The 24,803-nt window shown below is 46.6% G+C and overlaps 1 protein-coding gene across 10 annotated transcripts in view; it reads right to left on the bottom strand.

Moving 5' to 3' along the window:
• Nucleotides 1-14,492: 14,492 nt before the first annotated feature.
• Nucleotides 14,493-24,803, bottom strand: part of STARD13 (StAR related lipid transfer domain containing 13) — a 513,073-nt gene continuing 502,762 nt past the window's right edge. For all 10 annotated transcript variants that reach the window (XM_087865194.1, XM_087865196.1, XM_087865195.1 and 7 more), the window contains 6 exons: nucleotides 23,612-23,822; nucleotides 22,889-23,003; nucleotides 21,830-22,051; nucleotides 20,812-21,029; nucleotides 17,695-17,871; nucleotides 14,493-17,007 (listed from right to left, as the gene is read on the bottom strand). In XM_087865194.1, the coding sequence (XP_087721320.1) occupies nucleotides 16,890-17,007; nucleotides 17,695-17,871; nucleotides 20,812-21,029; nucleotides 21,830-22,051; nucleotides 22,889-23,003; nucleotides 23,612-23,822 (1,061 nt within the window). In that variant the 3' untranslated portion in view covers nucleotides 14,493-16,889. The remainder of the gene's footprint in view (nucleotides 17,008-17,694; nucleotides 17,872-20,811; nucleotides 21,030-21,829; nucleotides 22,052-22,888; nucleotides 23,004-23,611; nucleotides 23,823-24,803) is intronic.

Below are 24,803 nucleotides of genomic sequence, written 5' to 3'. Positions count from 1 at the left end.
GGGAATTTTTTAAGTATGATAAAGACTACAAAACATCAGTAAACATTATCCTAACACTAAAACACTAAAATCACTTTAATTATGACCAGGGACTAGATAAGATTGCTTGCTCCTATCATTATTATTCAACATTTTCTTAGAAGTTCTAGCAAATGTAGTAAGAAAAGACAGTAAGATAATTTGCATCAACATTGGAAAAGAAAGGATAAAACTTTCTATTTTTGTTAATAATATTATGTTCTTGGGAAACCCAAGAGACTTAAGAAAAAAGCACTGGAATTGGTAAGATAGAGAGATCAAAAAATACATATAACAATGAATAGCAGAAATCACCTAAATGGGAAAATGGGAAAATTTAATTTGTGGTTGCAATACAATGCAAAGCAATATGGTGTGAATAAAGGTATAAAACCCTAAAAACAAGATTCAAACAAATGGAAAATTACACAAAGTTCTTAGATATATACTGAGTTCTTAGATGTATAGACTGACGGTAATTAAAACGTTAGCTCTCCCCAAATTCACTGTATACATGGATATGTAATATTTATACATACATTAATTATGATATATACTACAATTCCAATTAGAATTGTAAGACCTAAAAATAATACAAAATGTTCTTAAAGCTTATTTGGAAAAAAACTGAAAGCCCAGGAATAAAATGTATAAAAAAAGACTAGTGAGTACAGATCTTAACACACATATGTAGCCACTACAATCAGATAAATAGAGCATTGGTTTTTGAAATAAATAAATATGGTAGAGGAATTGAATGGAAAATCTGGATTCCGAAATACATGCTATTTTAATCTATCGTGAAGTTGACATTTCGATTCAGTGTGAGAAGGCAGGTGCAGGCTCAATTGGCTATCCATCTGGAAGAAAATAGAAATGTACATTTTCTCTCAGCATTTATAGAAATAAATTCCAGATAACTGAAGACTTCAGTGTAAAGAATTAGATATAAAGATAAATCATTGAGTAGATAAATGAATTATCTAAATTACAGAAAAAATCTAAGAGCATCTACATACAATTTAGGATTTGTGGAGACTGTGCTCACCCAAGACAAGAAACCAACAGCAATAGAAGACTTAAACAAGGTCACTGAGGAATTATAGAGGCAAAAATATATTTGCATCACAGATGACAGATACAAAGTTAGTATCTTTTAAATACCAAGAGTCCTCACAAATGGGCAACAGATAATAAAAATAGGTATGAAATGGTTAATTTACCCAAAAGTGGGCATAATGGCCATAAAGTATGGATATTTAAAATCATCCGTAATCAAAGAAATACAAATTCAAGTAACAATGCAGTCGCCCTTTATAACGACGTAATTACCAAAAACAATAGAACGACAACACCCTTTTCTCTTTAGAGGTAAGGATGCAGAGGAAAAGGTACTTTTGTACTTTGCAAATGCAGTGTGAATTGTCACAGTCCTTTTTTAACCACAGTATGGCACTATCTTCTAAAAACAAAAATTCTCATACACTTTGATCCACCAGTCTCATCCCTGGGAAGCTATTCCAAAGAAATAAAAATACATTACTGTAATAATGTAATTTCATAAGAATAGACATATCATGTTTATTACAGCATTATTCATACAGTTAACATCCTGAAACAAGGTGAATCCCCCCATAAATAGAGGAATGGTTGAATCAATCTTTAAGATAAAAAAATGTTAAAATGCCGTAAAACATTATGCAGCCATTAAAAAGAATGTGTTATAGCAAAATCACTTGACTTGTTTAGGATTTCTATGAAGTATTATCGAGTGAGAAAATGTAGCTGCAGAAATGTCTAACGCTGCATTTCTGCAAGTAATACTAATAACCAATGACCGAAGTCTGTCATTTGTAAGTATATGTTTGTGAATGTGTGTATTTGTTTATAATGCTAGGTCGTTACCACAGAACACTTAGTGTGGTTGAGGGAGGAAGGAGGGAAGGAGGGTGGTGGGAGGGAGGTGAGGGGGAGAGAGGGAGGGAGGAAGGAATAAATAAGGGCGAGGGAGGGAGGGAATGAACTATTTAAAAAGCCAGCGTGTTCCCCGTTTATGTTCTCTTTGTGGAATAAAAACAAATAAAAGACTGCTGGGCTACCAATAGGCAAGCTTTCAGTCCCTTTCTCACAAGACCTGACTTTTCTACCTTATTGTTCCTGTGGCTACTATTGTGTTAGCAATTATGTTGCACTTGGCACGCTGGGGAGAGTTCTTTTTCATCTTTCCAGCCTATTAAGTAAACAGGCACTCCGTGTTCCCTTATCGCTCCATTTGTCAGGTGGTGTTTGTGCGCAGAAAAAGACAGAACGTTGCACAACCGTTTTGCCACGCTTGACAGTTTCGCGTAGCTGCCAATTGGTGTACCAGCTCCATATTTTAAATATTTTAATTAAACAAAAAATAGAAATCTGTACAAGGGAACTTCTGAATAGCTACATTTCTCTTAACTCCTGGTTACAGCCTCTTAGAAAGAGAAGCTGGAATCCCTGCCCGTAAAAGGCATTGCATAACAATTCTTGACTCTGGGAATGCTCGAAAAACCACAAAGCCAATCTTCAAGGCCATCTGCTGTTCTGGGGAAATAAGGAACAGCTTCGGGGGGAGTTGCAGACTTCCCCCGTCTTCCTCAACTGCAGTCCTGCGCTCCTTCCCCTGATTTTCTCCTTCTTGTTGGCTTATCCCTTCTTCTCCAGGATCATCCGCCTGGCTTCCTTGACTTTTATCTTTTGATCCCTTTAAAAACCTACCATCTCTTCTTATCCATGGATCACAGAGCTAGTTTAAACCCACTGTTACCTTAACTAACCTTGATAGCAAATGCCCCTTTTCAATGACCCTCGATGCAGATCTGAACAGCAGCTCGGGGCTCTCAAAGCAAGTGGGGAGGACGGACCCAGCTCTTTTCTCTTCGTAGGGAGTGTTGTGCTCTTGCCTCCTACAGATTCCCGCCTGTCAAACTCCTTTCACACCCCCCTTGCCTGTCTCTAGTGTAGCTACTGAGTCTCCTGAGCGGAACTTTTGGGGGGGGGGTATTAGAAACTGAAAGAAATTCATTGCATTACTTCGGTACTCACGCTCACGTAGAGGTTTCAGTTGGAATATTTGAGAACAAACCTTTCATAGCTTGTCCTCCAAAAAACAAAACAAGCTTTAGGAAATGTCAGCCTTCTCAGAAACTGCACTTGACATACCGCTAAGAACTGTTCTGTTCCTCTGGAGACAGTTATGGGACAGTCATTTTTGGGAGAATGGCCACATTAAATGGTAATGACCAAAGAAGCCCTGGTGAATTTTGCCATTTTGCATGACCCCGTACTTGATCTGAATTTCAGAGATGTCCAAATACCAATAAGACGAAAAGCTACTGCAATTTCAATTTGCTTAATGGCGCCCTGAGCACCCGTTCTTGGAAAACAGGTGGATTTCGGGGACTCAGGGAGCCCTCGGCAGCCCACAGGGGCCCCCCTTGAGGACTCTACCTGAACTGATGGGCTCTTGTTTTTGAGACTGTCTGGCCACGCGAATGTCCCCCATGACTGGAAATAATAATTCTGTAAAACTACTTGTGCCCTGCGGAGGCATTGCCGGATGACTCACAGGGTGTCTGCTCGGTGGCTCCGGGGGGCACTGGGTGCAGAGGGGCAGGGACGGCGCGCTGCTCTCCGTGACCCGGAAGCCCCCTGTGGGGCTTCTTCCACTCATCGTTTTCCCCAGTCTCTCCTCCCTGCTCTGCTTGTGCTGCTCTGCTCTGAGGACGAAAACCAGCTTCCAGCCCCACATGCACAGTATCTCCCCAGGAGCCTCCCAGTGTGGGAGCAAAATCCTCCTCAGAGAGGGGCCAGTGAACACAGGACGGAATTCAGCGAGACAGGGGAACGGGGTGCTCATGGCCCCTGTCTTCTCAGGGAGAGAACTGGAAGCCCACGGCCCAGGTTCTCTGTTCCCAGGCATGCGATGCCTCCATGGGCATCCCCAGTGTTCACCTCTGATTTCCTTCCTGTGGTTCCTCTACTGACAACTGCATATCTGGGCAGAATATTCCTTCTGGTTTCATAGAATCAGCTTCCCGTCACTTGCAACTGGGAGCTGTTTTTGTCATTTTAAGGGGAGTATCCTTTTCCGCTTGATTCCCCCCTCCCACCTGCACCCCCAGTTATGCCTCTCAAAGGTTTACCCCCTTACATTCCTAGGTTTGTGGGGTTGCCCAGGAGAGACCCTCCCCATCCCCCCAGTACTGGCCAGGGTCTCCAGCTGGGAAGGAACGCATCTGACTTTCTTTTCTCCTGCTCTCCTCCTATGGACCACGAAGGCCCTTGAAGGTGTGTTCATTTAGCACATTTCTCTTACTCACGCATAGGGTGGAATCTGAAAAAGGAAAAGAGCTCCAGTAAAGCAGAAGGCACAGCCGGAGGGGATAGCAGATGGGGGCCTGGGAAGAAAGGGCAGAAATACACTCTGTCTCACCCTCTTCAAGAGCAAGAGCGAGGAATGGTTTGGAATTGTTCTGCCTTGGTTTGGGCATCATCCCTGTGCTTATTCCATTCCCTGTGATCATTTAAACTGCAGATTTGACATAATCAGCGGCAGCAGAGTGCTTCTAAAAAGCGAGAACCAGAACTTGAGTTCATTGGATTCTATCATTTCTTCTGATCACATGGAAATTCTATCTTTGCTTAAAGTTGAAACAGTGAAGGCCATTGAAAGCGGATGACTTCCTACCCACGAAGGTGGTTCTCATCCAGAAGGTGGACGAGCATGTGGAGAAACCGGCGGCCTCACGCGTGGTTGTGGGAAGGGTAAACGGTGAGGCCGCTCTGGAAAAGAGTTGGCATTTCCCTTAAAAGTTAGATAAATAATATGCCATATGGTCCAGGAATTCCACTTCTAGGTGTCTATGCAAGAGAAATAAAAACCTACCCTTACACTTCTTCTGTTATTTCTCCCACTGCCCATTTGTGAGAAGCAAGTCACTAAATGCAACCCACATTCCGGGCCAGGAGAGTTAAACTCTACCTCTTGAAGGGAAAAACATCACATAATTTGTGGACATATTATGCTCTCGCCACCGACTTTGGTTCTACATTTTTCTGGAGGGAGATGTTTATGGGTGGAAAGAGGAGGGTGCTGTAAAGAAGGAACGTTCGCCTTCCTTCTGTCTTCTGTCGACATTGCACCACCCACATCGGGCAGAGACCGAGCCCCTCCTTCTCTCTGTTCTAGCCCTGCATATGCCTTTTTAAAGTCTTTCTTTTATTATTGTTGTTTCTTTTTTACCGTCCTCTATACATTTTGAAAATCTCAGCACATTCTGGGTTTCAGGCTCCCTGACCCGACTCTCGGGGATTATGCCTCTGTGTTGAATCTCCTCTTGGTATTTTGCCTTGTGCCCAGGAACTAGATGTTATGACTGCCAGGCCCCCGGGAGCGCTGAAGTCTCCATCATCTCTCACGATCCCCCCCGCCAGGCTCGGGAGACTCTGTGTGCACAGGAGCGATGGCAGAAGATGGAATCAAAAGCCATCTCGTGCAACACGTTCGCAAACGGTAGGAAAGGTCAAGGACTCTCCCTCGCCTCGGAATCTGAATCTTGGCCTGGATGTCTGGGCGTCAGGCTGAGCCTCCTGGCTGGCTGCCTGCTCAGAGGAAGGGATACACAGTGGGTGTGCCGCCAGGCAACACTGGGACCACGCAGGTCCGAACAAGGGGCCTGACCTCGAGGAGTCACAGCAGAACCGGCCCCCCGCCAGCCAGGTCGCACTGGAGGGGACGCTGTCCCCCCCCCACCCCCCCGCAACATGTGTCCTTGCTTTGTTAAAACCCGGCCTCTCCGGAGGGCTGGCTGTGCAGCCTCGCCAGCTTTCTGTCTTCTTCATTATGGAGATTACTTGCAATTATATTCAAAATGCAATTCTTCCGAAGATCCGCTCAGCCTGCTCCCGGCCCGGCCCGGCCAGCTGTCATGAGCGTGCAATGAGGGCGCCCACGGAGTCGTGTCTTCCCACGATTTCAGCTTTCCTCAGTCATAAAGCAAGGTGCACAGGATTCCAGACTCCATGACATTTCACTACGTGTTGAACTTGGCTTCTTACACGTCACACGGCAAGACAGAAAAAGGAACGGGGAGTTAAGGAACCAAACGCGAAGTCAGTCTGAACCCCGTTGAGGTAAGGCCCCGTCTGGCCGGGGCAGCTCTCGGCACTCACTGCTTCCGATGGTCAAGCTGCGAAGGATCTCGGCTCTGTTCTGCGATCAATTGGGCAGAGCCTTGGGCGGCAGCTGCCTTTTTGAAGTGGTCAGGCTCGGAGGGGTCAGTGTCCGAGGAGTCAACGGTCTGCTGCAGAAATCCTCCCGTTTTAAAGGGGTTTCATCAGGCTTGGGCCTTTGCAGACCTCCTCTGTTTCTGCAGGTTATGGGTTTGAGTGCTATCGGCCGGTGCTGGTCTGAGCTCACTGCCCTTGCTGGACACAGGCCACTGCTTGACATGAGTGACTCCATCTTGCTCTCTACACTGGTAGAGCTTCCTGACTTCCACACCTGACTGCTGACTTCATCATCCCCATGACAGAGGAACCCTCCTTCTCATTAAGGGAAGCGGCAGGGCAAAGATCAGCTTGCTGGATTTGAAGTCCAGTCCTCGTCGGGTGATGTCAGGAAAGTCACTTGTCCTTTCTGTGCCTCAACCTGCTCCTTTTAAAAGTAGAAATAATCATGTCTATTTCGTTGAATTGTTGTGAGGATCGCTCTGTAAAGTCCACATGCATCTGTACATATATGTGAACGCGTGTGAAGATTCCTTGGCATACAGCAAGACCTCACGGCGTACAGCTGTCGCGGGCTTCTCACTTTTTCCTTGCCACGGAGTTTACTCCATGCACGGTCGGTGATGATCACAGGCGGGAAGATGAAGATCACATAACATACAGGGGATCAGAAGCTTCCCTGTTTATGCTTTTAGGTCTGAAGTTCCAGTTCACGGCAGCGCCCCACCATTAGGCTTCCCGTTTCGACTTGGAGAATATTCTCGAGAACGGCCACACCTGCTTGCTGCTCGGTGCGGTTTTCTTCTTGTCGAGTAGGGTACAAGTACTCTTCAGCTTTGGATCCCCCTTCTGGCCTCAACTCGCTTCACCGTGTAGTTAACCCTGTCCTGGGACTTACTGCCGCTGGGAGGCTTCCTTCCTGACTTGTGCCGCTCAGATGTCACCTTGCACGCCCTATCTCCAGTCTCTGCATTGCACCTTGACCCTGGAATGTGGGAACAAGAGGAGCTGTTTGTTTTACACTCCCAAATCCTTGAACAAAACTCACAAAGTGTTCGTCCGTCTTTTCAGGGAAAAACTGCCCCTCTCGTCCTTCAGTTCCATGAAGCGACAGCTGTCACTACGCATACAATTGTTTAAAATCCCCTCGTCTCCTGTGAAAGAATCCTGCTCGATGCCTGCTTTGCAATCATCGGAGCCCTGAACGGTAATCTACTCATCACGACGGTAGGGGAATGGGGCTCTGTTAAATATGCATGTGGGGCTCCCTGGGGATGATCAGGACGGAGACGCAGGCTTCTGGAAAGTGGACCAAGCAGCCAGACAGCATTTGTTTGAAATGCTGCATCTCTGGTTTGATGTTTCCATTGAGCCAGCTGGTAGTTTTCATGCTTTGTACGCAGACTGTTGGTTTTACACTGGACCCGCCGCAAACTGATGGGAAACTAAGAAGAAATTTGCTCTCCTTTGCAAACCATTTGCAAGTTACTTTTGAGTTGAACATTCTTGTTGCTTGCAGTTTCTGGAATGGAAGTACTGCTCTGGAGCATGTGTTCCTTTTGCTTGGCGTCCAGAGGGCGGCTCCTGCAGACCCCGGTGACGGATGGTGTCACCCCAGTGGCTTCTCTTCAGAGAGCATATTTAATTTCAGATGATTGCATAGTTTGACTTTTCCAAAATACTTAGAACTGCCCATCCCCATGGAAGGCAGCACACTCTATCTGTGGCTCAAACAGAATTGACAGTTATACCTGTTTCTTTTTTATTTTCCCCTTAGGATGAGGAGCAACAGAGACACTGAAGGATCTTGAGGAAAACCAATGAATACCCCCAAATCCAGCCATCTGATTTTTTAATGCAATGCTCCCCAGGTTGGCACGTCCTTACTTGATGTCATCAACCCTTACCTCATGGGGTATGTTCTGCCTCCTGTTGCCCCACCAGCCCCAGGAAAGGCTTTTGCCCTTAGCTGCCAATCTAACACGGGAGGTGGGCAATTCCCTTGGGTCTTCCTTGGGCACAAAGTTCCTGACCAAGCTGTGCATTATAGACTTTAGACAACATGGTCACCTTATACCATCTTGGAGAGTTCTTCAGAAAATGCCCAAGGGGCTTAGAAACCAAAGGTATTGGGGATTTTCAGAGAAGAAAGATCAGATTTAGATAGCTTTTAGGTGGTGGAAGGGGAGAGGGACAAGGTGGCTGGGAAGGGTCAGGTGGGAGGAGGCTGCCAAGAAAAGTCCTTCTGAATTCACGGCAAGCTCCCCCACCCGCCGAGGTCCAGGAAAGGTGCAGCGCCCCAGCCTCCCAGGGAAGTAGGGACCACACAGGGGAACAATCTTCCCGCCCAGCCCAGTCATCCTGGAACACCAAGACCAGGTTGACTGTCAGGTTTCGGCTTTATTTTCTATGGTAGTGTAATTTCAGGCTCTTCAGAACTCCAAAAATAGCTCACACCAACCTGCTGATGCCTGAAATCCATGTGCCCTCTGATTCCCAATAAAGAGATAAAAGGTTTAATTATGCAAATCATGGCGGAGTAGCTCTGTCTGAAACTCATTCATATTAAAATGTCATCAATCAGCTTTGCAGCAGGTGGGCTGACTGATGCAAACCAGGGTGGGGAAGGGCATCTGCAACAAGGCGGCTCTAGAGCCTGGACGTGGCTCTAGAGCCAAGGCAGCACAGGGAAGGAAAGGCGGTGAAGCCCCATTATGCGGCTGGCTCTTCCACCATGCCCATCGGAGTCAACATGGTGGTGTTTCCTGTGAGATAACCCGGATTTAGGGCACTAAGAATCAATGAAGTTCTGATGTGTGATTATTGTCTGGACTCCAGAGGGTTGAGTCCGGCCCTACAAGGGATGGTGGAACTGGATCTTCTCCCACGTGAGTTGGTACTCATTCCTTTTGCCAATCAGTGGTAGCTTATCCCATTACGAAGACTCAGGGGCAAGGGTCTTAGAGAGAGGGGGGCTTGGGGTCAGGCAGGCCCTTCCTGGCAGGTGAATATGTTCACCCGTGCCAGAGCAGAGAGGCTCAGCCGGCAGGGGTGAAGCAGGGCAGGCTGGACAGTTGGGGGCTCTAAGGTCAGGCGTGGGTCAGTAGGCTGGAAGATGAACCACTTTTAGGCACAGCTTTAATTATACTTTATTTTGAACTTCTCCCCGATATATGGGTTGAGTCTTACTACAAGTGACACCCTGGTCTCAGCCAGGTATGCTGTGGGGATTTAGGGAAGAGCTGGGGGCAGCTCCCTACAGAGGTATCAAGGGGAGAACTGGGTCTCCCCCCAACGCCCTAAAGACCCCCATAGGTCAATATGACAAGAGAAGAAAGGGCATGTGTGGAGCCCAACAGTGAGCTGATGGGGTCGTTGTCAGCAGGGGTGGCTACTGTGTGGGGTGCGATGAGGACGTCAAAACTAGAGAACGGGAGCTACTCCCGAGCACACCAGAGACCTGGTCTCCGGCACGCCCTGAAGTACCCGGGGACCTTTGAGACATGCTAATATCTGGAAACCAGAACAGCAGGGGATTTGATCATGTAGGCATAAGAAGAAAACGTTACAGTCTGGGACATGCGGATTTCTAACACCCGAGCATCCCTGCTTGCCCCCCTTTCTGACTGGCTTGGAAGATGCAGCCATTATGCAGCAGCAAGTGTCGTTCTCAGGGGATTCGTTCGTCTGGTGTTGCTGTACTTCTTTTTCTTCACAGGAAATAGTTCTCTGCAAATCGATTAATTAATTGATCATTCCCATACTGTAATTTTAGAAACTCTAGTAGAACTGGAGAGAAAAATGCTCAGGGTATCACTAAGTAAGGTTTTTCCTGACCGCCCAATCTATCTTCTACCTCTGTTTTTATTTTTCTCTGTGGAGCGTACATGACCAGTTATTTATCTTGTTTCTTGGCTATTTTTTCCCACTAGATCATAAGCTCCTCAAGGAGAGGGATTTTTATCTTTTTTGTTCATTGATTTTATTCACGGTTTTATTTACTTAACACCTAGAACAGTGTCTGGCACGTAATGAGTTCTCCGTACCTATTTATTGGATGAATGACCTAATCAAACTGTTTTATTTGTTGTAAGCAGGTGGTTAGCATTTACTAATTTCAGAAACAGCCAAATTTAACTTCTTGGGGGAACCAGTGAATCTCTATTCTTTGTACTCTTGAGAGGTGAAGCAGTCAAAGCACAAAATGTAAGTTATTTCATTTGCTTTGGAAAACTTTACACAATGTCCCTAGGTTATGACTTCCCTGTCTATGGCCTCTGTCATCCTAACATCCAGGTTTTGTATGCCCACTTCATTGTCACAATATTTGTGAAGTGATGTGCGGAGGTCTAAGATCTGGAGTTTTAAATGGAGGCAAGATACGGTCCTTGGCCTTAAGAGTTTATAATCTAGCAGGAGACTTAGATTTCTTGCTGAATAATGAACTGCAATGTGATCCATGCAATAAGAGAAATATGGAAGAAACAGGTGGATTGGAGAGGGACGGTCAGGAAAGTCCACACCCAAATAGGGCTTTGAGGAATAAATAGGCTATCATATGACCAACAAGATGGAGAGAAGGTCAATGCAAAGTCACAGAGATGTGAAACCGCGGTCGGTATCACTGGGCCATTAAGTGTATGGTCAGAAGAGGCAGGAATGACAAAACGGAAGCGGCCTAAGGAACACAGCTTTAGCTTGAGTTTCAGACCTTGTGTGTCCAGCTGGCTACTGGGGACCTCCACCTGGATGGTCCTATTCCCATCTGCCTTATTCCCATCTGAAACTTGTTCTTCCTCTTCGCACACATTTTCTAAGTTAGAAACTCAGAGTCATCTTTACTTACTTCCATTTCCCTACCCTTCCACAACCAGCTAATACAGAAATCTTATTAATTCCAGTGCAGAAATGTCCTTAAAAATCTCTCCACTTCTTTCCCCACAAATATTTCCACCTGGACTGTAACGATGGCCTTCTGCTTGGATTTCCCACCATCAGTCTGCCCTTCATCACTCCAGTCTGTCCTCATCTCAGCTGCTAGTCATTCTAATGGCTGGAATTTCCTCCTTAGCACCCATGAGGTCCTGGGTTAAGGAGAAAAGGACAGATTTCGGTTTGGCCCATGGGAGGGGTCTTAGATCCATGTCTTGGCCATGCTGGAGTTGAGGGAGGAGGCACAGTAACAGCTCAGGCTCCACTTTATATAAATTAGAGATGTCTTCTCTCAGTGAGCAGGGAGTCCAGAGTCAGAGATCTCTCATCACCAGAACCAGCTTACCCCCTGGGACAAGCAATGGGCATTGTAATGAGAGAGGCAGAAGTCAGGCTGCCAGGCCAGCTTTTCCTGCTGATTTGGAGTTTGTCCTTGGAGATCCCACCAGTAAGCTCATCCCACCAGCTCTTGGCATCTTCAGATCATATAGCACCTAGACTGATCTGGAGTCTTGGCATTTTGGTTTGAAAGTGTCTTTTCTGAGGTTGTCAGATGAATACTAAATTTACATAAATACCGCACATGTAATAGGAAATAGGGGAAAGCAACACATTCTAGAACGAAAGGAAAGGCAAGTTATCATGGATTAGTATCAGCTCAGGAAGACCAGTGCTATCAATCACTTTATTTATTTCTACCTATGTGGAAACAAAAGGGAGAGGGAAAAAAGCAAAGATGGGGGTGTCTTCATACCCTTGCTCCTGCATATGGGGATATGCCCATTCTCTTTTAGCCCATTTTAAGTCTCTGCCATCAAAACAAATATGAATTCATTTCTCTGCTTTTTGGCTCAATAAAGTCCCAAATCCTTGCTGCAGCTTTAAAACTCCTGGTCTGTGACCATCCAGCTTTATCTCCTGCCCTACTCACTGCCGTCCTCTGTATCCTCTGATACTCAGCTTTAGCCACGCCCAACCTCCATCTGATGCCCAAGCCCATCCTTTCCCTTCACTTCGTAAGTTTTCCCTGTGCTGGTCACTCTTCCCAAGTCCCTGGGGGTCACCACCTCTGGGCTTCATAGACTCCACAGTAACTTACTACTGGGTACTGTATATAATATATATATGTGTATATATATATATATATATATATATATATATATATATATATATATACATTCATCCTCATTACTTGCAGATTCTGTATTTGCAAATTTGCCGACTTTTGAAAACTTCTTTGTAATCCCCAAGTCAATACTCACTGTTCTTTCCTAGTCATTCCTAGATATGTGCAGAATGGCACAAAACTGGACGAGTCAGTGATGTTCATGCATTCCCAGCTGAGATCAAGCACATGTGACCTCTGCCTTCCTGTTTCAGCCCTCATACCGTAAAAAATATATCCTTTTCATGGTGTATTTAGTACCACATTCCCCCTTCCCCATTTTTGTGCTTTTTGTCAGTGATTTTGCTGTTTAAAGTGGCCCCCAGGTACAGTGCTGAGTGCTCTCTGGTGTTCTTTGGAATATGCCTTACAGAGGAAATAAGTGTGTTAGATAAGCTTTGCTTAGCCAAGAGTTTTAGTGTTGTTGGCTGTGAGTTCAATGTTAATGGATCAACAGTATGGTACATCTAGAAAAAGGAAGGGAAATGCATGATCTGCAAGTGAGGCTACCCTGGAAAGTAATGCAGGTGATGCATGATGAGAAGCTGTGGAAAAGATGGAAAGCTGCTAAATTTGTGAATTCATGAGATGATGGCACATAAAAAAAAGCATTGTGGTGAGGCTGAAAGCCAAAGAAATTTATTGTCACATTACTCAGGGTCCAGAAAATACTAAGCCTTTCTTGACTATTGTTTTACTATAAAGAAATACTGTGGATAAATAGTTGTAAGAAACTTACATTAAGTAAGGCGTGTTTAAACAGGAATGGACATAGAACAAGGTTATATGCTGATTGGTTGACAAAAATGTTGTGAGTAGAGGCTCATAGGAACCTAGCCGTATATTTCTGCTGGGAGCAGTCGCTCAGTATTTGCTAACTGGTGACAAGAAGGGACTGCTGCTTCTAGTTCTGTCTTCTTTGTATCCACCCTTCTGTCTGCCCAGTGTCCCACCCCTGTGCCGTGTTCAGTGAACACGCTCTGCGTGAACAAATGATGCAGGAAGTTTTGCTTCAAAGGAACAGCATGACTGGGGATTTTGAGCCTTGTCTGTGCACAAGGAGGATGTGGGTTGAGAGGCATCTGGGTGGCCTGCTGGGTGGGATTGCTAGAATGGAAGTCAACATTCAATCTACGAAGGATGTAGTCTGCCTAAGGCAAGTCCGACATCGCATGTTGTCAGTTATCAAACATTGTGGCTTTTCAATGTTACAATGCTGTATCTTCACGTGTTTATTTCTTAATCCCTTGTGCAGTCAGCCCCCACTGATTTTGTTTCTGTGTCAGTGTGGGTGTCGCTGGGGTCTATTTTATTCTTCTGCGTTATCTTCCCGAGAAGAAGACATATAACCAACCAGTTTTTCTGCAGCCAAATATCAAAAGACGGAAGTAGAACAATGTCATACCTAAGAATGTAAAGTATGCTTGCAATCAAGTTTGAATTCATATGGTCTAGGGTCTCAGGACATCTGTAACCAGCGGCTGCTAGAATGACCACCATGTTCTCTTCGTTCACATGGGAGAGGAAAGAGGGCAACTGAAATTCCTCCGTTGCCTCTGAAAGGCACACCTTTCAAGTACAGGGGGAAGGCATGAGGGAGACATGCAGGGAGCGGAATTTGGAACATTTTTACGGGGCGTATGGTCTTTTGGGCTGCTGTAGCTTCTGCAGCCTGTAGCTGAGAATGCTAGGCTGCTCCCGCTGACTTGGTTTGCTCCTCTTACTTAAACGCAGAGAACAAATAGAAGGAGGGCAGGAGGCTTAGAGTCAGAGGTGGCTACTCTTCGCGGTCTAGCGGTGCAGCCAGAAGTCACATCACACCTCAATTTGTCTACTCAGGGAAAATGAAATGTAGCTAGAGTTTACTGAATCTTTGATAAAAATACCATAAATGTGTTTTTATAACTTCCAGACTTAAGAACAATGAGATGTAAAAATTAAGCCCTTCCATCACTTTGATGCCTTAGACAGAAATCAAGGCACCCCGACTGCCAGTGAGTGTTGGTAACAACATCCTTGTACTTGGGAGAGATACTGAATATGGGTTTTCCACTTACAGGAGGAAGCATGAAAATCAACATATATTTTATAGAAAATAGGAAATATTTAATGTATATAAATTTATTTGCCTTGGCAATTATTTATTTACAATTGATGATTGATACCAACAATTGAGGTAAAAATATACATGAGGTATAAATATAATATTTAAATGCAATATCATATTTTATTTCCATTGGCAAGATAACAATGAATAAAACACTGTGGTATTTGACAAACAAGCTCGATGCAGCTTTTCCCTCCGTTTCCTTTTTTTTTTTAGACACACTCTGTTATGCAGCAGTGACGGGATTAGTACGTGCGTAAAAATAGCAAAGTCAGTCAGATAACTTGAAGAGAGGAGGAGTCAGAAATACAATCATACTTGTTTTTAGCATCCTTTTGCTTCCCAGAGCGTGTGGTCTCTGGGCCAGCAGCACGAGCATCCCCGAGACTTGTTAGAAATGCAGACCCCTACTCCAGACCGCCTGAATCAGAGTCTGCGTTTGAACAAGATCTCCAGGTGATTCGTGTGCGCGCTAAACTTGGTGATTTAATATGATTCATCCTTGCGTGTCTATCATGTTTTCCAAACACCTCGGGTTCCATCCCTGGATGGGTGTTGAACTGGACTAAACTTCATTAATCTTGTCTTTGCATGAGGACAGTAATCCAGCCTATGCGGTGAAATTTAAGATGCACGGCGGAAGTGAGCTCACAGAGCACCGCCCAAATTGAAAATTAGGAGTTTGCCAGCACCTTCTTGCGTAGGCAAGGAAGCGAAAAATTCCTGGGTCATAATTCAAATAGTATGATTTCCCTTGCACCATACAGAACTCATAGATAGCATTTTTTATTTCTCTCAATAAAAAAATTGCACATTGCTGATAGGAAAAAACATTACATAATAGCATAAATGCATACAATACAGAAAAGGGGAACACACTCATTTAAGTTTCTTTTTTTCCTCCCACACCAGTTGCTAAATTATGATACCAATCTCTCATGGATTACCAAAGAAAATCTCTCCCTGAAACCAAACATAATAACTTATCTTCCTTTCTACGGTTGTTGAATTACAATTTAAAAAACCCCATAACTTAAATCTATCAGCAATTGGTTAAGGAGAGTCAATCAGCTTAGTGTATACAACAATAAATAAGGTTGGGTCAAACACCTGGGTAAGCTTGGCTGGCTAATGACGAAATACGAAATTAAGAAACCTGTTTACATTTTCTAAGACTAATAGCAGAGCCTAGTTTTGGTCTTACTGTTAGTTTAAAACCCTGTCTTTCGAATTGCAAAACTTGAATGAATTATATCTTAAGAGCATCGTACGAAGCAAAGTAAGAATTCCCTGAAACTGTGATGGTCCAGGACTCTCGAATGACCATCGCCTCCCCTTGCCTGGTGTCCAGAGTTAAATTCAGTGCAACGTATTGGTAAGAAAATGCCAATTAACTATGACCAAACAGGCCACTGGTCATACAGAATGACATTTAAGAACAGGATGAAATGTATCTATGAAAACTTGAGGAAACACAGAGGCTCCCTTTGGCTGTGAATACGCAAAGGCTACGATATTTGGCTCTAAGCAGCAGGGAAATAAAGTTTCTTTCAGTCGCTTGCGCTGACTCCAGCGGCCTGTGGGCATCTGACGTCCACCTGAAACTGCACCTGGCGGGGTCCACTGGCAACTGGTAACCCAGCCTTACCTTTGGTCACAACTTCTTCCCCACTTCTGTGCTTTTAAGAGGAGTAAGTATTCTTTTCCTGGCTTTATCCAACACCCCACGCTCCCGTTTTTGAATAAGACAAACCAACCCTCAACACCTAAGAACCTTTGGATGTTGTTTTCCTTTGGTTAGCTAATCTTTGGTTAAACATCAGGGGAGACTGACAGACGACAGATTTTTCACACCTTGGAGTCAGCGACACGTTCAGCTGCGCTTACAGGACAGTGGGGGGATGGGCCCAGAGCAACTTGGAAAGAACCACGCGAGTGAGGAAGGGACTCACTGAGTCAGACGCGTTCCTTTTCAAAAGACGCAATTATATATAAAATTGGTATTGCACATATATACAGTAAAGATAGAAATATACACACGTATGTACATATGCTATACATACATTTATTTACAGTTAAGAATATGCTTCTTAGAAGCCTTTAAATAGCAAATTAGGCAATGCACAAGGAATAATCCATTTAATTTTAAGTAACATAGATAAATGTTCTGATTTTTAAAAAATATTATATTAGTAGGGATGTAGCCATCTCCAGGAAGGCTAGGAAAGTTCTCAGAAATTCTTGCATCTTCCACATTCCGACATCTCAGTGTTTTCATTTTTAAGCATTAACCATGTCACTCAGTCTCTCTCTCTCTCTCTCTTGCTTTCTCACGAGCACACTCTCTCCCACAAGTGTTTCCGTTCACTTCCTCTTCCCTGAGTTTGATGTCACACTGGGGAAAACTCAGATTTTAGTTTCTGGACCCTCAGCAATGAGGGGCTGAAAAGAGTTTCTAATCCTGGCCACTTCCGCTGCACACAGATGTCCGAAGGCTTTATTGTACCACTCTGGGGAGTGACCTCTGTGGGGACAAAAATCAGAAAGGAAGTGGGAAAGGCTTTTTCCAAATCTCAGCACTTTATCATGGTAGGCAGGGCTGTCCTGTGCCCTGCTCATGAGCACGCTTGCCTACAATTCGGGGCTGACCCCTCGAGGCCCGAGAACCTCATTCTGTCATCAGGTGCCTGGAAAATGCCTTTCTGGCCAAGTATTCAGTCTGTCTTTTCAGTGCTAAGATTCAGACTGAATCCTGGAATTCACTGAGGAATCTCAGTGTCTGTGCACCCGCGACATGACTGCCCTGACGGGGTGGGATTTCAGTCAGCTTCTTCTCCAAGCAGGGCGACAGGAGGGCACAGCACAGGGACAGCAGGCCTGACAGCAGCGCAAGAGAAGGGGACTCGCGGTGGCTGAGAAGCCAGCACGAGTGTGTTTGCTCTGCGTGAGAAGTACACATCGTAAGTGGGAACAGCGCTGAAAAGAAAGAAGAGCCGAGGGTGCAGGAGAATGTCAGAGTTTTAGGAAAGAGGAGGAAAGGAAAGCAGAGAGGGGGAGGCATCCGTAATCAGCCAGGAAAGCATGCTAGTGGCACTGAAAAAACAAAGCACAGTGAAATAAGAAGTCAGGACAACAAACAGGGCCCTGGCGACTCCGCCACTCGAACTGAGGCTCCCGAGCGTGCCTGCTGTCCGGGGACGTGCGCACTTACTTCAGGTCTACCCTGCAGATGTGGGTCAGTCTCGATTTGCCGGAGCCGCATGGTTCTATCAAGTACTGAGAATCCATCACCACAGCCCGCACGCCGCCCATGAGCTGGGCTTCCTCGTGCTCCACAGAGAGGGACACCAGGGTACACATGCCTTTGGGCAAATCGGTCCTCCAGGTCCTGTAGCAAAACAACCGGCACATCTAAACTAGGGCTACGAGAGAAAGAAAAACCTGGACACGGCACTGAGGGTTTTACCTATATTTTCCTGCTCAAATCCCCGTCCTACTTACTTAAACTAATGGCTTCCATAAGGGTGTGTAAAACTTTCACAGTGCAGTTCAAAGCAAGGCTCTCAGCCCCCTGACCCAGAGGCCAGCGATGGTCTTGCAGCTTTCCAATCTGCCTTTGGAACCCCCAAACCGAGGCTGCAGAGGTTCCTGGCCATTCCTGAAGGGTGCGTCTTACAGTTTTACACTTAGGACTTGCTCAGTCCATTCATTCAGCAAACTTCTACTGGGCACACGAGAAGTCACCATGGACACAGAGATACACAGCCAAGGTAGAGAAACGGGCATACAAAGAGACTTCCACAACACCAGGGGAAGTGCGGTGCTGTGGCTCTCCACACGGTGCTCTGCAATCCTGTGGAAGGGAAGGGGTGGCAGCCAGGAGAAGGCTTCCTGGAGGAGGCGATGCTCAACTCAGTCCTAAAGGAAAAAAATGAGCCGGTGGTGCTTAGCCTGAAGTAGACTAGACACATGTGGACTGCTAGCTGTTTTCAAATACCTGAGTGGCTCCCAAGTGGAATGAGAAAAACACAGCTGATGTGACCCAGCAGGCAGAGATGTGACGGCATGTGTCCGCTCAGGAGAGAGAAGACCTGACTCACAAAGTGCACTCTCCAAAAACGGAACAGGTGGTATGAAGAGTAGTGAGTTCCCTGTTACAGGAGCTGTGCGAGCAGAGACAGGGCTACCACTTGGGAAAATGTTGTAGATGGAAGTCAGGAACCATGAGAGCAGCTGTGTAACAACCATTTCTCTCAGGGACATAGGCTTCATTATCATAATCCCAGTTATTTACCTCACAAACCCTATCCCGGGCTTGGCCATGTCATCCGTAACTTCGTCCGTCCTGTCCTACCACACCAGAAAGAGAAACTATTATACGTGCGCCTCGAACGTGGGAAGAGCCAAGCCCTACACACACGCCTAGCAGCTTCTCCCTGGGCACGACCATTCTCCTCACGCAAGATGACGTGATTAGCAATAAAGACGGGGAGTTGTACAGACTCGTGGGGATGAAATGGAAAGAGCTTCGGTAACTATCACCGGAAGCTCATGAGGATTTAGAGAAGGAGATAACGTGAGAAGTACACGGGGCAATCCTGAAGGGAATGCTCGTCTAGATGGGTGGCACTCGGAAGACAGGAAGCGTCTCAGCTCTGGGACTTCCCCACCGTTCTTGTCACTTTCTACCTCCTGGTATCATCACCCAGGCATCCCTGTTGCAGGAACCGAGTCCAGTGCATGCTTAATTTTCTCGAGTGTTGAGTTCCTCTGCGTCAGAGCCTCATGACCCACCCACTTTCTTTTTCAAGTTGTGGGTCAACTATCAATGCTGTGAGAGTCTGCCCTAACCACTGTATTTAACATTCAACCCCTTACCATCCCCCTGTCTTACTTATCCTCCCCCCACCGGCCCCAGGATGAGTACCATTATCCCCTTACTTATTATTTATTGACCCTCCCTCCCTGATAAAACGTAAATCCCGAGAGAGAGCAGGACTGCGGTCTGTTGTATTCACTGCAGTATCCCCACAGCCTCCCCTTGGGGCTGGAATGCTGCCCTGTACTAAGAAATAGGCTAGTGAGACTGCCGGGTGGATGAAGGAGGGAGGTTCCATGCGTGGACTCTGGCCCTCAGCCGCTCTAGGGGGAGGGAAGAGGCACGCTATGACATGGCTCCATCCCCATGGCTGCCATCCCACAGCAACTATTTGATTTGCTGCTTACAAGAGTGAAGACGTGAAGTTTAAATTCCACGAGGTGATGAATGTCCCCATAACTGTGGTAACAAGCCACCCTTAAGACTGACCACGTTCTCCACCAGGATCCCAAAGTTGCTAAGACAAACACATATATTTAGGGAAAAATGACTCTTAAAATTCAGGGTCCCAAGGACCAACTCCAAAGGCCCATGTGAAAAGTAACCTGGAGTTTGCCATCCAGACGATTTTCATATAGAAACTATTTGAAATACACATTTGGGAATTTCACTAGTGATTCCCTTGACACTACTAACCTATGGGAAGAGGCAGTATTTGCCATCAGTTATCAATAAAAAAGACTACATTGATTTAATTATGTGTTATTTGCTTTCTTAGTGTCTTCAGTCCGTGTACTTTTGGATTCAACGCTGACTCATCGGCTCATGCGCACAGCTGTACCGTGCATACCTCTCACGGGCTGAGCACCCCCTTCCAAACTCAGAGGGCAGGGGCCAGAAGTCAGCCCATAAACCGATCAGAAGCAATGCTTCACCAGTAGACACAACACTCGCAGGCCTTCTCAGGCCCTGAAATCTTACTGGACTTCCGCCCGTCTCTGCATAGTGGGACCTTCAGGGTTGTGCCCGGCTTTCCCTACGCGGCAATGAGTTGTGAAAATTCAAAGTTATACAGATGGGTTTTGAAGTTACGCACATTTCCATCTTGAGAGTTACACAAACCCAAGACTTGCCTTCCCCAGGGAGGAAGGCAAAATCAGGAGACAAGTCAGATTCGATTTGCATAACTTGGCAGAAAGCGCAACTGGACAAACAGCAGCTATGCTTGGGACTCTGTTCCGGGGAAATGAACAATATTTACAGCCTAATAAACCGTATCCTCCGTAGTGAAAGGGGCCATAAGAAAGCCCAGCAGAGCCGTAAATTGGGTGAAGGAAGCAGGAAGTCGGGCATCAATACAGCGAAGGTTTCACGGAGGGAAATGTGCGCCGTCTTAGTGTTCCCAGTGGAGGCTGAACTTCGGTGGTAGAACTCCGTGAAATGCTTAAATATGCAGCTCTTCATCTGCTTTTGGGAAAAAAATACCTTAAACCCTAGAGTCAGGCTTACCTGAGAACCACGAAGTCTCGGGAAGGGTGGGGGGCCATGCTGTTCAACACGTACTGATAGATTTCTGTTTGCTTGTCCAGGGTTTCCACAACCTTCCACTGCACAAAATCCTCATCCCACAGGTGGCGCTCTCTCAGCACACGGTTCAAAACCACCGAGGGGGGCGCTTCCACCTCCACAGAGGCCTTCCACAGCTTCAGCGGGTGCCCGTCTCCCACCTTAGGAAAGACACCATCGAAGGCTGAAGAGGTCAACTAGTCCCAACCCACACCCAGCATTCTTCACGGGACCTTCAGAAACTATCCCTGAGGATGTAATTTAGAAGAGTGATTCTGCACACCTCAGGTTTAAAATTTTAAGATGTTCATCTTTAGGCTTAGAAGAAAAATAATAATGATAAGACAAATAGTAACCACCAACCCATACAGTATGTACTGCGTGCCAGGAAAGATTCTCACCCAGTTGACTTGTAAATAGCCTTCCTCTGACCTGGTAGGATGATGTTCATTATACAAATGAGAAAACAGGCCCAGAGAGGCATGCGACTTGCCCAACGTCACACAGCCAAGGGACAGGGATAAGTCGGGCATCCAGCAGCCTAGCTTCACAGTCTATACTCAGATTATGTGCAACAGGGACTGCTCGGCAGTCTCTCGAGTGGATCTGGGACCTGTTCATGTGCGTGCCAAGCCCCATGGACAGGGTGGCCATTTTTATTTATTTATTTAATTTATTTATATATCTTTAGAGGTTGGTGGGGAGGGGAGTGGAGGGAGAGGGAGAGGAAGAGAGAGAATCTTAAGCAGGCTCCACACCCAGTACAGAGCCCAACGTGGGGCTCGATCTCATGATCCTGACCTCATGACCCGAGCCCAAATCAAAAGTCAGACACTTAACTGACTGAGCCACCCAGGCGCCCCTGGAGTGGGCATTTTTAAAGGAAAACAAATCCCTGCTTGCTACGCAGGGGATTCCTCTTGGCTCTTTGGGGGTAATTTTTTCCAACCCCTGAGATTACCTTTTTGAAAGCAAGATCTGTATTGTCTGTACTGGAGCATGTGACCCAGCCTTTGAACTTCTCCTTGGCTTCTTTCTGGAGGCCCTGCACAAGGTGTTCCAGGTACGTATGGAAAGTTGCCCCCCTCTCCTCCAGCGGGGTCCCCAGGTCTTCGAGAGTTGGGGCATGGATCTCGGCCTCCACGTATGAGTTGTGGGACTGGGCTACCAACTCGTGCGGGACCTGAACCAACAGACGCACAAAAGAGCAACATACTGAGCTAAAGAAATGCTGAGACTCCTGGTGAGAGAAAGCAAAGCAATTTCGTCAAAAACCACAGTATGGGCAATAGGCCTAGTGCCGTGGGGCAAGGGATGTTTTCCCAAGATCAGCGGCAAGGCTGGGGTGGGGGGGTTTCCTAAAGTCAGGAAGAACAAACACGGTTCTGAGACTACGGTTATTATTCAAAACATCGAGTGACTTCCCTTTCAGTCTTTCCGTTTTCCTTTTATTTTACCTTCAACGTATTTTTATCCACTTTGACAAAATGTGGGCTCAGGAAACTTAAAGCACACAGACTTGAGGGAAACATCAAATATGACTTAGAAATCGCTTTACCTTCTTAGCACACTTTCCGCATTTACAAATGCCAATTTTACCCCAAAAAGTATGCCAGAAGTCTGCTTGAGTTACTTCTCGAACACATCTGCGGCTAAACGCAGAAGCGTCATGGAGTCTTAGTTGACAGGGTTTGCTCAATATCGCGCACACGCAGATGTTGAAACTCATCCAGTCCGAGTGGACAAATGCAACAGGGTTGGCTGGCGGCCTTGACCCCGGCAACGGAAGGTAATGTGACCGTATTCTTGAAAACCATCATCACGGTAACCCGGGTGTCTAACCGGCAGAGCCTCAATTGTTCAGTCAGCTCCTCACATTTCTTGGAGGCAAAGACCCGAGTGACAGACTGTACTGTTGTCGTTATAGAATCAGGAACAGACACCTGTGAGCCGCAAACGCAGCCACCGTTCTTATCTAGCTCCAAGAGCTAGGGGGAGGCCGCTGGAACCTTCCGCTCACCTCAAACAGTCTGTCGCATTCTGTGATCATGTGGGCAAGCCCCTGCGCGGCCGCCAGGTTCTCACTGAGGTCCTTTTGATCCGGCTTCCCGGTGGCGTATTTCTTCTGTATGACTCTGTAATTGAAGGGCAGAGTTGTCAGCAGATCCCAGACTCGAGAGCTTCTGGCAACACAGAGCCCATCCCTTTGGTTTTCGCTTCACGCCTGGATGCTGATCCAGATCCCAGACTTTCTCATTTCCAAATCAAAACTCTGACCACACGGCCTAGCTACTCTGAGTCAGGTTACCAGTCTGACAGTTCATGATGAAAAAGCTTGGAAAGACACAAGGGCCAGAACGACTGCTGCGGGAGAAATTCACCTACTTTCCCCCGAGTTTGAAACCACATCACTGCAGCTGTGGAGCAAGAGCCGTGAGTCCCGTCTTTGTCACTAAAGGGTGTAGACAGGGCTTCTTGTACTTTTTCCTCCTTCCCCTCCACACTACACACACACCACAACACAACTCCCTGGGCTTTCTGGATCGCAATGGACATCCTTCGAGACTACTTGGATTCATACCTAGCACGTGAATTCGGTCACCTCGAAACATTTTCTGATTATAAACAAATGCTGACAAATCCTTAAGTTGAAATACAACACAAGACGTTTTGTTTCGTTTTGTTTAATCAACTATGGGAAATACCTGGTTTAGGATCATGGCTGTTGATGAGAAAAACCCACCTGGGGGAGCTTTCCTTCTTCAGTAAATTAAGATGGAAGAGGGAGGGGGCCAGGCACACAGCCAGATTCATGGATGTCATCTGGTTCTCTTCTACCAGGTTGACCACGTCGTTGAGAAAGCATAGCAGCGTCTGCAAGACCTCCCTGCTCTCGTCGGCCAGCAGCAGGATGGCTGCCTGCACCGCCTGCAGCCGCTGCTCCTTGGGGACATCTATGGAAAAGTGGGTGCCAGGTCATTAGAGGGACAGCCGCAGGAAGAGCCAGCCGGGAGGCAGTGAGTGAGCTCCACCTTCCCGGTGTGAAGACACACTAAGAGACATGACCATCGTCCACAACCATGGCGACAGCCACTAATGGCACAAAGAAGTCAGTCATTGCTCAGGACCCACGGCTGGTGAGAGGCAGAGCTGGGACTGGAACCCCAGCCATCCAACTCCGAACCCCCCGCCTTCACCACGAGATGCTATTTGGCAAGGAACACCCCCGTCCTGGCCTTTCACAGTCCCTGAGCAATCCCCCTGCTCCGCTGTTTTCAAACTGGTTTTCTGCTCTGGCTGAAATTGGCGACAGGCTGGGGCACTGTCAGCCTGTCACTGTCCCTAACGCCCACCCTCCCACCAGACAGCTTGGGAAGCGACTCTCAGGATGCCCACGGCTCTGGGGGGCGTGTTTGGACACCACTGTGTTCGGGGACGGCAGCCTCGCCTTTCCCCACCCCTAGTGGAGCAGCCAGACCTTGATGCCGGTTTGGCACAATTAACCATGAGTGGTGGGGTCCAGCCGGGTGGCCCTCTGGAATGACTCCTAGTGGGTCAGCTCCTTGAGCGTCAGCCGGACACATCTTTCTTTTTCCTACAAGTCACCCAGGGCTCGGTGCGGAGGAGGTGTGCTCTTGGCTTCACGTGGTGACCCGGTGGCATGCACTTCATAATCTTGGGGAGAATGGAAATTGAGGTTGTACCTGGGGAAGAGGAACCAGGCTTGCTAAGGTTATGGAGAGACTCTGGCCCTGTCAGGCCATTCCCCTTCAGGGTTGTCCTTGTTGGGTGGTGGTGGTGGGTGCTGGTCATGCCGACTTAGAAGGAAGGGCACCGGCCCCAAATGCTGTGAACTGATAGGGAAGATCACGGCAGGTGGGTGCTAGGCACTGCATTTTGCTGCCCCCTGGCTGGGTTTATTACTGATCTTTTAG

Source organism: Ursus americanus, chromosome 10, assembly GCF_024610735.1.
Source record: "Ursus americanus isolate L20-20 chromosome 10, mUrsAme1.1.p, whole genome shotgun sequence".
In the NCBI taxonomy this organism is placed as follows: Eukaryota; Metazoa; Chordata; class Mammalia; order Carnivora; family Ursidae; genus Ursus; species Ursus americanus.
The sequence above is the reverse complement of the archived record's forward strand: the minus strand, read 5'-3'. Positions and strand labels throughout refer to the sequence as shown.